Source organism: Brassica rapa, chromosome A04 (genome assembly GCF_000309985.2).
Source record: "Brassica rapa cultivar Chiifu-401-42 chromosome A04, CAAS_Brap_v3.01, whole genome shotgun sequence".
NCBI classification, from domain to species: Eukaryota; Viridiplantae; Streptophyta; class Magnoliopsida; order Brassicales; family Brassicaceae; genus Brassica; species Brassica rapa.
Window position 1 is genome coordinate 13,297,660 of NC_024798.2, and position 14,074 is coordinate 13,311,733.

The 14,074-nt window shown below is 33.8% G+C and overlaps 1 protein-coding gene across 5 annotated transcripts; it reads left to right on the forward strand.

Moving 5' to 3' along the window:
• The first annotated feature begins 6,322 nt into the window (after positions 1–6,322).
• Positions 6,323–12,689, forward strand: LOC103864491 (histone-lysine N-methyltransferase SUVR5). Of its 5 annotated transcripts, none has more exons than XM_009142241.3 (12): positions 6,323–6,491; positions 7,568–7,917; positions 7,986–8,288; positions 8,363–8,473; positions 8,546–8,656; positions 8,748–11,309; positions 11,386–11,547; positions 11,627–11,743; positions 11,817–11,920; positions 12,004–12,141; positions 12,234–12,321; positions 12,405–12,684. In XM_009142241.3, the coding sequence occupies exons 2-12, from the start codon at positions 7,630–7,632 to the stop codon at positions 12,519–12,521; spliced, it is 4,101 nt and encodes a 1,366-aa protein (XP_009140489.1). In that variant the 5' UTR covers positions 6,323–6,491; positions 7,568–7,629; the 3' UTR covers positions 12,522–12,684. The 5 variants fall into 5 exon arrangements, with proteins under 5 accessions (XP_009140489.1, XP_009140488.1, XP_033145460.1 ...); XM_009142240.3 differs by having other exon boundaries at positions 6,344–6,552; XM_033289569.1 differs by having other exon boundaries at positions 6,418–6,589.
• Positions 12,690–14,074: the final 1,385 nt, after the last annotated feature.

Below are 14,074 nucleotides of genomic sequence, written 5' to 3' on the forward strand. Positions count from 1 at the left end.
AAGTTATGTTTAAATCGAAAGTTTAAATGTTTTTTCCTCACAAAATGTTATATTTTTAATATATGGGACAAAGATACACTCTGGTCTTCACATGTTGAATAAGTTTTTAACTGTAGTAAGTAATTAACTTAAGAGACACTATATATCAGAGGAAAGATCCAAAACTTTTCTTACATTGAGATTGAAGAAAAAGGCCAAAAGCTTGTCGATTATATATTATAACAAATTGGACGCTAGTGAATTTAGAAGTGTTCGTCAGATTGACCAATTTAAATTTTGATTGTTATAATAATATTAATGAGGTTATCTATGCAAGTTCGAGCTCGGTAATAGCGTTACAACTTCTGATTTGCACGGTGTCGGGGACACACATTACGGTAAAATTCAAGTTTCACCACTAAACTATCTTCTTTCTAAAATAAAGTGGAGTTTCAGATAAATTTAAAAGTTAAACGGCTATTTATAATAGTTTATTAAATTTATAACAAAAGAAAATGTGAGATTAGTGATTTGAAGCATGTGGAGAGGAAAGTGTGAAAAGATTAGATCAAGATTTGTCAGGAGACCAAATTTTAGCAAAGAAAAAAAAAGATTTGCCAGGAGAGAGAGACAAACATGCTTTAATGAATCTTAAACTAAGATGCATTTATGATTTATGAAGTGCAATTAATTTAGAAATATTTTTATTACAAAACGTCTCAAAGAAATTAATAATGCACATGAAATAGTACTTGATTTTAGGTCAGTATATTGGATTCCGGTTTTTAATTCCATCGTGCCGTAGAAAACCAGTTTCTTTCAAAACCATTATTTAATTAATTGTCATTTTGGAGATTTGGGGGTCATAAAATAGAAAACAAAAAGTTGGGGCAGTTTGAGATTAAACAATAAAAAGGGGTTGAAGATGGAATCATACAAATAAGACAGGAAAAAGCTGAAGTTTACAAAGGCATTTGGACAACAGAGTCAATGCCAATCATAACTAGCAAAAAGCATCTCCTTTAAAATTCACTTTTTCTCACGTGTATTCACGCGCTTCTACCGATTTACTATACACACCAATGATAATGAAATGTATTATTGTTTTAACTTAAAAGGATAAAGAGTTATTAACTGCAATACTTTTGTACAAAATCAAGAAATTTATAATATTCATTCATTTCTCGCGTGACCTATAAGACCATAATGGGTTACATAGATGACATAATTCTTTGTCCCTACGGGGATATTAAATGTATAATACGTATTTATTCTTATTCTTTTTCGTAACTTTATTTAATCTTATTCTTGCATGCAAGAAAATATAGAATTGACATAGGTTTATGATCTCACATGCTGCGGCATTTTTCCTGTAACTAAGAATGTTGGGTTTAGGCTCAAACTGATTTTGAAGGTCATGGTAGCCATTTAAAACGTCTACAGTGGTCTACTATGATTAAAACAACGTTATGAGTCTCTAAAATTAATCAATAAACGTATTTGTAACGTTTACAAACATAATATTTTAAATTTTAACAAACGGAGTACCTCGGACTAAAGACCAAACTAATCTTGAAAGAAATTGAAAACCGGATTATTTAGTTATTTAAAACGTTCACAATAATTTACTATGATTGAAATCACTCTTGAAGACACTTAACTGTCTTTAGTTCACATAGCAAATCTTGTTATAATTTTTCTAATTGTTTTAATGCTGTATATGTTTATGATACACGGTTTTGAAAATTAGTATGGGTCATTGCATAGATTTGAGATGATCCCAAGTTAATAATTATTTTCAAAATACGAAGTTTTGGTATTCAATTTCGATTTAAAGCCTATGTTCCTAGCTTTATATTGTAGAAGTAATAAAATATTTGATTATTTGTGTGTGAAATATGTTATGTAGTAATAACTTTGAATCTCGTCGCCAACAGTATTTGTGGTGATCATTTCTAAATTTCCGAAGATAAAACTTAGTTCTACAATATATATATGCATTTTAGGGCATCTCCATCCCCACTCCATTTTTTCCTCTAAAATGGAGTAAAAGTGAATATAGAGTAAGGAATGCTCCAACCTAACTCCATATCTCATTCCATAATGAAATTTACTCCATAAATGGAGTAATCTATTTTTTGTTTGTTCATCACTCCATTATGGAGTGAGAAATGGAGTAGGGTTGGAGCAATTTTACTCTATTTTCACTTTTACTCCATTTTGGAGGAAAAAATGGAGTTTTACATTGGAGATGCTCTTAAAGAGGTATATAGTTATATCTCTGAGATCAAATAATGTCAACTACCCAGAACCAGCTTTCTCCTCATTGTCAAAAATGTATATATCTGTACTCAATGATTGGTTTTGGCCATTAGATATATAAAAGGATATCATTGTTTAATTAAATATTGTTTATTTAAAACTGAAAGAAAATCATACATTACCGAAACGAAAACCTAAATTGCTAACAAAAATGTTTGCAAATTCTCATAATTAAATGATAAATTGGGTTTTTAATCTTGGTTGTTTCCGAAAATCTACCCACTCTTCGGAAAATATCAGAATCATGAAATAAAGTGAACATTGGTGCTGTCCAGATGTGATGGGTCCATTAAATCGCTTCATGCATCATCACTTGTTCGGTAAACTATCCAACAAGAATTGCGATTTTGTTTCCAAAATGTTAAGCACACTATTTTTTGATATATATACACATATATATAATCATAACAAAATAGTTGAGCCTAAGAATTTCAGATTAAATTGTGTGTCAACAAATGTTAGTTCTCATAAACTTTTTCTTAGGATAACTAAATAGAAAAGTTAGACATACAGCTTGTAAGAAATACAGTTCGTTGGTGTATGGTGGATTACGGATCATAATATATGGGCCTCAGGAAAACTCTTGTAGACGTAGTTAAATGGGCTCTATACGAAGAGCAAACCAAAGCCTCTCGCGATACAAGACAAGTAGAATTGATCAATATGCAAAAAGAGATTTTGACACGAATCATGTGATGGCGTCCTGGCTGGGCTACGCTGATTGGTTGGAGGTGACGAAGGTTTTACTTTTCCGAGGAGAAATGTGATCTAGAGTAAACCACGAGGATAAAAAGTAAAACAGGTACAACAGACTGACGGTCATGTTTTCTTATATATAGTTAGTTTTCTCTTCTGCTCAGAAATGGTTTCGCAAAAATTTTTTTTTGATTCGTTGCATGCAAAATATGCAACCATTAACCAGGTGTTTTTAAATTTCTACGTAGCTAAATTATAATTCATAAATGTATATCTTTTGTGAACATGTGAAATCAAAATACTGTAAATCTAATTAAATCCATAAATGTTATTCACTAGTGAATTTATGTCAGTCTTACCACGTCTCACTTTCTTGTAGCCTCTTGTACTGTTTCTTACCTAGTACATAATTTACTTCAAACTTATACATATCCAATCTCTCTTTTTAAAATCCATATGACTCTCAAGCACCTGCATTGGACATCCACACCACACATACATACCAAACATGACTATAATTTGCTAAATAACTTTCATTCATCATCAAGTCTCAAAAATTGTTTAGATCCGACTGTAAAAACTGAGGGAACACAAAACCAAGAAAATATGACAAAATTTTCTTGCTTCCCCATAATCTTAAGCTAATACATCGATAAACCAAAATCAAACAAGAAAATCTCAATCAGTTACCCCACCCCCATAATTACTAACCTTATTAATGTATACTCTCATCATGTTCTCCTCCTAGCTGTGAGCACACAGAAGTTAAAAACGTTAAAAATGTTTTGAAAAACTGGTATAAATCTTAACATTTAGACCAAAAAAAAAAGTTAAAAACGTTAGGAATAAGATTATTCAAAGTTTCAATAAGACTACGTACCTTTGTTCGATCGAATGAATATTTGATCCTCTTTCCCTGGAGTTTTGTGAGAGATATGATCATCCGGGTGTTTGATGCAAGTCAGGTAGATCACTAAGTTCCAACAGCTCCAAGTCTTCTGCTTTCTCCATTTCAACACCAGGTGGAACTGTCTTCAGTACATTGTGAATCTCTTGATCTGCCTGTTTGATTGACCTCAAACCACTTAGAGATCAGATATAAAATCCTCAGCTATCATTTGTCAAATTTTGAGCAAGATTTGACAGTTGAAAGTCCTCCATTTGCAGGGCCGGCCCTGGACCATGCTAACTGAAATATTTGCTACATGCTCTCAAACTTTTTGAAAAAAATTATATACAAGATAGACTTAAAAAAAAACTTAGGCTCCCAAATTTATATAGACACAACCACATGCCCTCAAAATTTCAGGACTGGCCCTGTCCATTTGATACAATAATTGGTTCCAAAATACTTGTTTTTATTCTCCATTTGATACAAATAACTGGTTTCAAAATTCTTGAATTCAATTTGTTTCAAACCACTTGTTCGAATACTTATGTCTAGAGTCCAATCATGGCAGAACAAAAAAAAACTCATTTCTAATAGCAAATGTTTTGTACTAGAGAAAAAAGATTTGCATAAAGTTTGTTAAAGAATTTTTTGTTGAATCAAATTTTCTATATGATTTAATTGTTTAATTATAAGATTCGAACTATAAATAAATACATTGTTTTTAAATACAAGTTATGTGTAAGTAAGTTTACACTATATTTTCTTTTCAATAGCATAAGATCTTAATATATTATTATAAATGTATTAAAATAAGTTGTTTCAAAAAAATGTATTAAAATAAGTTAAGTAATTATGATAAGAATTATATTTTTAAAAATATTTAATTTATTGTTCTTTTAATATAATTAGCACAACTATCGATGTTTTATTTAAATAGAATCTTGTATAAAATAGCTAAAATTTTATTTTAGATACTTTATATTCCGTTATCCTGAAAAAATATTTAACTATACAAATTTATTCAGTAATTTTAAATTATTCTGTAATTTAATATTTTTTTTGCTATTTCATAATTATGCAGTATTACCGATAAGAACCCATATATGAGCTGAATAGTGGGATAATAAAAATATTTAAATAAAAAAAATAAATTTTGGACATTTATAAATTTTGGTTATGTTCAATTAGAATGTTTGGTAAAAATAACAATCTTGTCCTTTAAAAATAATCTTCTCGCGAATTCGGTTTAGGTTTGGATATCTATTTAAATTATAGAAAAAATAAAAAATCCAAATATATCTTATTTCCTTATAATCCAAAATAAAAATAATATAAAACATATAAATTTAAATAATTTATAACTAAATATCTAAAAACTAATATGAAATTGGTTCAATTTGAGTATTTGAATGGAATACAAATACGTATTTCTAACATTTTTTGGTGTTTTGAGTATTTGATATTTTTAGATAGTATTTAGATATTTTCATGTATTTTAAATATTTTATAAATTTTATATCTAAAATAATTAATATATTTAAGTATATAATTGTGATTCAAATATTTTTACGTACCGAAATATTTCGACTAAATCGGGTTTGGTTATGGTTTTTAAAATATTAAAGAATTAGATCCATTTAGATATTTTATCAGTTTTGATTCTGGTTCGATATTACTTTTGTGATTTGATTTGGTTCTACAGATCCGAATATTTGCACAGTTTACTATTTTTCGAAAACTAAATCTTAAAAATGGACTGTGTATATTGAACACTGTAAGTATTTTCTACATATAATTTTTTTTATTATTACTTAATCTAGTTTAATTTCATTTAAAAATTATAAATATATTATATAATATAGCTTACAGTATAATGTTATGCATATAAAAAAAGATAAATAACATAATAACCTTTTTAGTCAAAAATATGTGTAATGATATTAGAAAAAATACTAGCTAACTATGTAATAATATGATTTAGAGATGTGATAATTTGTTCCAATATAACAACCTTATGTGTATAGTGAGAAAAGTAAAACATTAGGAACAGTGCTTCTGGTGATTGACTTCATTTGCCAATTATAAGTGTTATAATTTTCATGGTTTTATTTGAGAAAATCACCTTTAAAAAAGAAGTTATTCTTTACGGCCACGGCGATAACTATATAAAAATTAACATTAACAAAAAAACTACAATATATGATAGTATATTATATTATTAAGGAAAATGAAATATAAGTTGGCAGAAAATGAAATATTATAATTCTATTAAGAGATATTTTAGTCCAATATTTACAGCTAACATAACTATAACAAAACTACCCCCATTTAACTCGGTCTTGTTTATTTATATTTATAAATAAAAGTCCGATACATATATACGTATATTTTTCTTTCGTACAGATTATTCTCTTATTTTATTTTTGTAACTCGACTTAATAAACCACCACACAATAATAATAAAAATGAAAAAAGTTATCTCTACCTAGCATAGAAATCATCTTTCCCTTTTTCGACATTGTGGCCATGGTACATGCCCAAATACCGATGCCCTCGACCTAGAGATAATCCAGAAGAAAAAGAACTATTATACACAAAAAAGGTTATACATCTCAAAACCCCTTAGATTCAACCTCTCTAATTCGAATCTACAGATCAACAAGGTGTGTGACCTTCTATGTCCGATACCCAAATCTTTAGGTTTAAAAACATTTGCTTCGATACTTATCATACATGATGTTGTATCCACTTTTATATATTCTTTTTTTTTTCTTTTTTGCGCATTATCGTTTTTGGTTTGGTTCATCTTCCGTGACCTAGCCTTTGATTCCGCCATGCCTGTTTACATGTATCTCCTAACAAGTTTATTGTGTTACTTGACCTTACAGTAAAATATTAGATCTAAGATTGGTTCTTTTGTGCATTTTAACATTTTCGGGCACCTGGGTTTGGTCGAGAATCTTCAAAATTGGTATTATTTTCTCTTCTGGTTCTTTGATCTATGGACCCACCTTTATATATATATCTCTATGTATAGATCAAGTCTTGATTTTTATTAGTGGAAACTCGTGGGTATTAGCCAATTGTTCATCCCCAATCAGAAATTACTTCAGAAGATCTGACCCTCTAGCTGAATTAGTTGATTATTGTCGATATTTTGATTAGGAAAGCAATGGTTATGTGACCTCTCTTGTTGTTTATCTCCTACATTGATTTTTTTATGTGTCTGCTAGACTCCGCGTACAAGTTTATTGTGTTACTTGACCTTAAGAATAAATGTTAGATTTTTTTTTAATGGCTTTTATGCATATTAACATTTTTGGGCACCTGGGTTTGATTGAGAATCTTCAAATCCTTGATTTTTTCTTGACCTTTAGAGTAATTATTTTCTCTTATGTTTCTTGGGTTTAGATCAAGTCTTGATATTTATTAGTGGAAACTTATGGGTATTAGCCAATTGATCATCCCCAATCAGAAGTTACTTTGAGAAGATCTGATCCTGAGAAGAATCATTGTTCATGTCATAGCTATCGGCTGCTTATGTCTAAAAAAAATCTTACCTTCAAATAAATTTAAAATGGTTATTGCCAGTATTTTTGATTCATATTGATTAGGAAAGCAATGGATATGTGTCATGTTGTTGTTTGTCTTTTAAATTGTTTTTTTTTGCATCCACAGAGTGTGTAATTTGATCAAATCCTGGGTTTAAAGAAGTGAATCATCATCTCTAAGTAGTGGTTATGGAAGTTATGTCTTGTTCGAGCTCACAAGGCGCTGAACAAGTTGAAACTCATGGTGGTCTTACAATGGATGAAATGCTACTTGACGTTGATGTTGAGGAGGCAGCAGTTAATGAATCGGTTTTAAATCCTGAGCTGGATGGTTTGAACGCAGAGAAGCATAGTACCACCGATGTAGTTATCGAAGAAACTGAAAATCTTGGTGGTGATAATGTGGAAGGAGAGTCATCATCTCCTTCTGAGCCTAAATGGCTGCAACAAGATGAACCAGTAGCTTTGTGGGTGAAGGTACTAATCATATCTCTTTCTCTGAGTTTTAAGTTCATATGGTTTTTTAATGTGTTTGGTGTTATTAGTGGAGAGGGAAATGGCAAGCTGGAATCAGATGCGCGAGAGCAGATTGGCCATTGACGACTTTAAGAGGGAAACCAACTCATGATAGAAAAAAGTACTATGTGATCTTTTTCCCACATACAAAGAACTACTCGTGGGCGGATATGCAGCTTGTTAGATCCATCTACGAGTTCCCTGATCCTATTGCATATAAGTCACACAAAGTTGGAGTTAAAATGGTTAAAGATCTTACCGTTGCTCGACGCAACATTATGAGGAAGCTTACCATTGGAATGCTCAATATAGTTGACCAGTTTCACTCAGAGGTATATAAAGCTTGAAACTTATATATTTGAAGCTTCAGAGTGCATTTTTGGTTTCAGCTCTTTGGATGTTGCAGGTTGTTGTTGAGTCAGGTAACGATATAATATTCTGGAAAGAGTTTGCAATGGAGGCTTCTAGAAGCACAAGTTATCAAGAACTTGGAAGAATGCTTGTGAAGCTTCATAGTGTAAGAAGCTCTTGTTAGGCCTTATATTCACTTTCTGTAGTCATCTCTTGACTTTGTGTTATGTTTGTTCAGATGATTTTGCAACGATACATGGATCCAAACTGGCTCGAAAACTCGTTTCCTTCATGGGCACAGAGATGTAATGATGCAATGAACGCCGAGAGTGTTGAGTTGCTGAAAGAGGTAAATGGCTGATATTGTCATCTGATATATATTGTTCAGACGTTTTTTTTTTGTCTTAACCAAGTCTGCTTTTATCTGGTTTTGTGTATAGGAATTTGACAATTGTATCCAATGGAACCAAGTCAAATCCATTTCTGATCCTCAGATGCAACTAATGGTGTTGTCAGAATGGAAAACATGGAAGCATGACGTTACAAAATGGTTCTCAATATCACGCCGTAGCGTTGCAGAAGTAGCACATGAGGATAGTAACAAAAGCATCTTCAACTCAGATGTCCAGGCCAGCCACAAAAGACCAAAACTCGAGATTCGACGTGCTGAGACAACAAACACATCATCACAGATGGAACCTGATACTTCGCCACAAGAGAACACAAATGCTCCTGTGGTGGTGATGAAAGATGAAGATGTGATTATGAACACACCAGTGAATGGTACGGACCTGTGGGACGGCATTGTTGTTGAAGCAAGCGGTTCACAGCTCGTGAAAACAAGAGAGACGAATGATTTGTCACTCACAGTTGTGAAGAAACCGTTTGGTTCTGGAAACAAGAGTCAGCAGTGTACAGCCTTCATTGAATCAAAAGGAAGACAATGTGTGAGATGGGCCAACGAGGGAGATATCTATTGCTGTGTGCATTTAGCTTCGCGTTTCGCCACCAAAGCTATAAAGAGCGAAGCGTCTCCTGCTGCTGCTGAAGCACCAATGTGTGGAGGAGTTACCGTTCTCGGCACCAAATGCAAACACAGATCTCTACCTGGAATGCTGTACTGCAAGAAACACCGTCCTCACACAGAGATGGTGGTGATGACACCTGATAACAACTCCTCATCTCATCTTCTGGTTAAAAGAAAGGCTGCGGAGATGATAGAAGCAACTCAATATCAAGATGTAGTAGTGGTGCCTCCTCCTCCTTTTGTGCCCAATGGAACCACCACTAGCTTCACTGAGATGCTTGAACATTGCAGCAACGAGGATAGCTTGTGCGTGGGTTCTTGCTCAGAGAACAGCTACGTTCCTTGCAACGAGTTCGCCACAAAGCACACGCTATACTGCGAACAGCACCTTCCCAACTGGCTCAAGCGCGCTAGGAACGGGAAGAGCCGGATCATATCGAAAGAAGTGTTTGTAGATCTTCTAAGGAGCTGCTCCTCGCGCGAGGAGAAGCTGCCTCTGCATCAAGCTTGTGATGTTTTCTACAAGCTCTTCAAGAGTCTCTTATCTTTGAGAAACTCCGTCCCGGTTGACCAACAGCTCGAGTGGGCGATATCAGAAGCTTCGAGAGACGCTGACGCTGGAGTTGGGAGGTTCTTGATGAAGCTAGTGTCCCATGAAAAGGAGAGATTAGCTAGGATATGGGGTTTCAACGCTTATGGAGAAGAAGATGCATCAGAATCTCCTCTTGCCATCACCAATGGTAAAGGAGAAGAGACAAGAGACGAAGAGAAATGGTCGTTCGTTGGATTCGCTTGTGCTATCTGTTTAGATTCTTTCGTGAAGCCAAAGCTTCTGGAAGCTCACGTGGAGGAGAGGCATCACGTGCAGTTCGCGGAGAAGTGCATGCTTCTTCAGTGTATACCTTGTGGCAGCAACTTTGGAGATAAAGAACAGCTGCTCGTACATGTTCAAGCCGTGCATCCTTCTGAATGCAAGACGCTAACAGTTGCTTCTGAGTCTCAAAACCACCCTGAAGCAAGTAACTCACAGATCGTTGTAAGCCAAAACATAGAGAGTACAAGTGGTGGTGTACATAGATATGTATGCAAGTTCTGTGGGTTGAAATTTAATTTATTACCTGACCTTGGGCGTCACCATCAGGCGGAACACATGGGAGGACTAGTTACCTCTCGTGGACCGAAGAAAGGGTTAAGGTTTAACAGTACCTACAGGATGAAGTCTGGTAGGCTAAGCCGTCCGAATAAATTCAAGAAGAGTCTTGGAGCAGTCTCATATAGTAGGATTAGAAACCGAGCTGGTGTGAACATGAAGAGGAGGATAATGCAAGATTCTACTAAATCAAAAACTGAATCATCACCGCCTCCGAGTGATAGTACGAACTTTGATAGATCAGAAGATGCTCATTGCTCTGTGGTTTCCAACATATTGTTCTCGAAGATTAAGAAAGCGAAACTTCGTCCTAATAACCAAGATATCTTGTCTGCTGCTCGCTCGGCTTGCTGTAAGGTGAGCCTTGAGAACTCGATGGAGGCTAAATTCGGTGTTTTGCCTGAGAGAGTCTATCTCAAGGCGGCGAAGCTCTGTGGCGAGCATGGTGTGCAAGTGATATGGCATCTGAAAGGTTACATATGCTCCAACGGGTGTAAGCCTTCTAAAGAACCAAATCTTCTATCTCCCTTGATCCCGCGACAAGAGAACGATCGATCCGAGATAGCTGAAGACGCTGGAGAAGCTTCTGATAACGGTTTGGAAGTGGACGAGTGTCATTGTATCATGGAGGCTCATCACTTTACTAAGAGACCGTTTGGAAAGACTAATGTTCTGTGCAATGACATAAGCTTTGGTAAGGAACCAGTTCCGGTGTCTTGCGTCGTGGATGAGGATCTTTTGAAGCAGTGTGAGAAGAAGCCATGGGAATGTTTTACTTATGTTACAAAACCAATGCTTAATCCTTCAGTGGATCTTTCAAAGGAGGTACCTCATCTGTCCTAATCTGAAACAAGATTGTGTCTTCTCTGTTGTAACATTGTTTGTTTGTCTGTCCATGCAGAAACTGCAACTAAAGTGTGGCTGTCCTGGTTCAGTGTGCTCGCCTGTGACTTGTGATCACGTGTACCTTTTCGGTAACGATTTTGAGGAATCTAGAGACATATATGGGAAGTCCATGAGGTGTAGATTCCCGTATGATGACAAAGAACGTATCATTCTGGAGGTAGTTTTTTTTTAGATCTTGTTAATATCATATCCACTACATGTGGTTCAACTAATGATTGTTTCTGGAAATGTTGTAGGAGGGTTATCCTGTTTATGAATGCAATGAGCTCTGTGGATGCTCTAGAACATGTCACAATCGTGTTCTGCAAAATGGAATTCGCACTAAACTTGAAGTTTTTAGGACAGAAAGCAAGGTGAGTCATCATCCTTTTTTATCTATCCGTCTTGGCTTCAGTTCCAGTATCCATGACTGATTGATCGACACAGGGATGGGGAATACGAGCTTGTGAGCATATACTACGTGGCACATTCGTCTGCGAATACATTGGAGAAGTTCTTGATCAGCAAGAAGCAAACAAGAGACGAACTCAGTACATAGCTTTTTCTTAATCTTCTCCCATGTTTGTCTTCTTGCTTGGAACAGAAGTTAAACTCCTGCTTTTGATAACCATAGGTATGGAGAAGATGGATGCAGCTACATACATGATGTTGATGCTAACATCAACGACATTGGTAGATTAATTGAAGGAGAGACTGATTATGTTATTGATGCTACTACTCATGGAAACGTCTCTAGATTCATCAATCACAGGTGAGTCTTAAAGTCCCACCAATTCTTTTTTTTTTTTGCATCATTCTACAACTTGACTTGTGATTTTAATCTTTTTTTTTTTTCATTTCTAGCTGCTCTCCGAATCTTGTAACGTACCAAGTTGTTGTGGAAAGCATGGAGTCATCTCTTGCTCATATCGGTTTATACGCCAGTACAGATGTAAAACTCTCGTCCTCTTCTCTATTTGCTTGAAAGAAGTTTCTAAACTGTTGGACCTTAATTGATCTTTTTCTCCTTAACAGATAGCTGCAGGAGATGAGATCACGCGAGACTATGGACGCAGACCGGTAACATCTGGACAAGAAAGTGGACATCCATGCCATTGTAGAGCTACAAACTGCAGAGGTTGTTTCTTTTAGATTTTGGTTTTTAGTAGGTTCCATTCTTTGCAGATTTGTTTCAGTAACTTCTGACAAGATTTTTACTTTTTCTTTTACATTGAATCTTTAGACAGCTTCGGACTATTTGATTCTGCAAGTTTTTTTTTTCAGTATTCATAATCAAATGTTGATTTCTCCTTTTCTCTATCGTGAAGAACCAAAAGAAATTTTTTTGATTCATGTGTTCATTCAAAACCAAACTGAATATATCAAAGATTGAGTGTTTGTTCTTAGCCAAGTCATCAATGGATTTGTTTTCTTTTTTCTTTTTTTGCTAAAGGATTTGTTACCTTTTTGGTTTTTAAGGAGTTCATAGTAGCAGAACTCATCTTTAAATCTGATTTCACACACGCTTGAGATAGTAGGCATAACATCTGAAACTTCAACGATGAAATTAAAAAATGCAATAATCACTGAGATTAGTAGGTGTTTTTACCTTCTCGTCAACATTTCATGGGATGATTATGTAAGATTCGTATTATCTACCTATGAGGTCACACTTCACATGACATGGAGATAGACAACAAAAAGATACGGCATAGGACTGGGCAAAAAATCTGAATCCGAACCGAATCCGATCCGAGAAAGCAGTTGTGAATCCGAATCAAAATTAATTAAATATTTGAATGGGTTCTAAATTTTGGTATCTAGAAAACCGAAACCGAACATGATCTGAACCGAAGTATTTCGGGTATCTGAATGTATCCGAAATAAATTTATATATTATTATTTTTAGATTTAATGTATATTATAAAACCATCCAAAATATATAAGATATTTTTAAGTTGTCTAAATATTTTTAAAAATATATAGAAATAGTAAAAACTAAATGTCTAAAATAGCTATTGATTCTCTATCAAACTATCTATTGATTCTCTATCAAAATATTTAAACCAAACCAATTTATATGTTAAGTTTATATATGTTATCCAAATGTATATGCAGTATATTATTTTATTTATACATTTTAAAAAATTTAAAGTATATACTGAATTTTAAAATTTTAAAAATAATTTAAATGGGTTATCTGAACCTGAACCAAACCCGTAAAGATCCGAACCGAAATTTAAAAATACCCAAATAGGACTGAAATCTTTGATTCCAAAAACTCGAAATCCAAATAGACCCGAACCGAACTCGAATAAGTACCCGAATACCCACCTCTAATACGACATATCCTCAAAAATTAATTATTCAAACGATAGTGTACCTTCACTGTTCTCCAATCATTCTATTCTGTAACCCTATAGCATTTATTGTATAGTTATTGTAACTATGTCGACCAGCACGTAGTGATGTAACAATGACAACTAGGTCGACAAGCACCTATTTGTCAATAAAAGAACTACTCTTTCTATTTCTTAATAGATGACATTTATAAAAAAAATGTTTCAAATTACCCATCGTTTTAATTTTTCAATGTAAAATATATTAATCTTTTTGCAATATTACTTTTAATATTCTGCAGATTATCTAGTAGTTGAAATATAGTTAGTTAGATAATTAATGATCTTTCTTTTGGAAACTGTTGT

Coding starts and splice junctions, on each gene's coding strand:
- LOC103864491 (XM_009142241.3), top strand. CDS start 7,630: ATGGAAGTTATGTCTTGTTCGAGCTCACAAGGCGCTGAACAAGTTGAA. Junction 7,918..7,985: donor CAGTAGCTTTGTGGGTGAAG/GTACTAATCATA, acceptor TGGTGTTATTAG/TGGAGAGGGAAATGGCAAGC. Junction 12,322..12,404: donor GTTTATACGCCAGTACAGAT/GTAAAACTCTCG, acceptor TCTCCTTAACAG/ATAGCTGCAGGAGATGAGAT.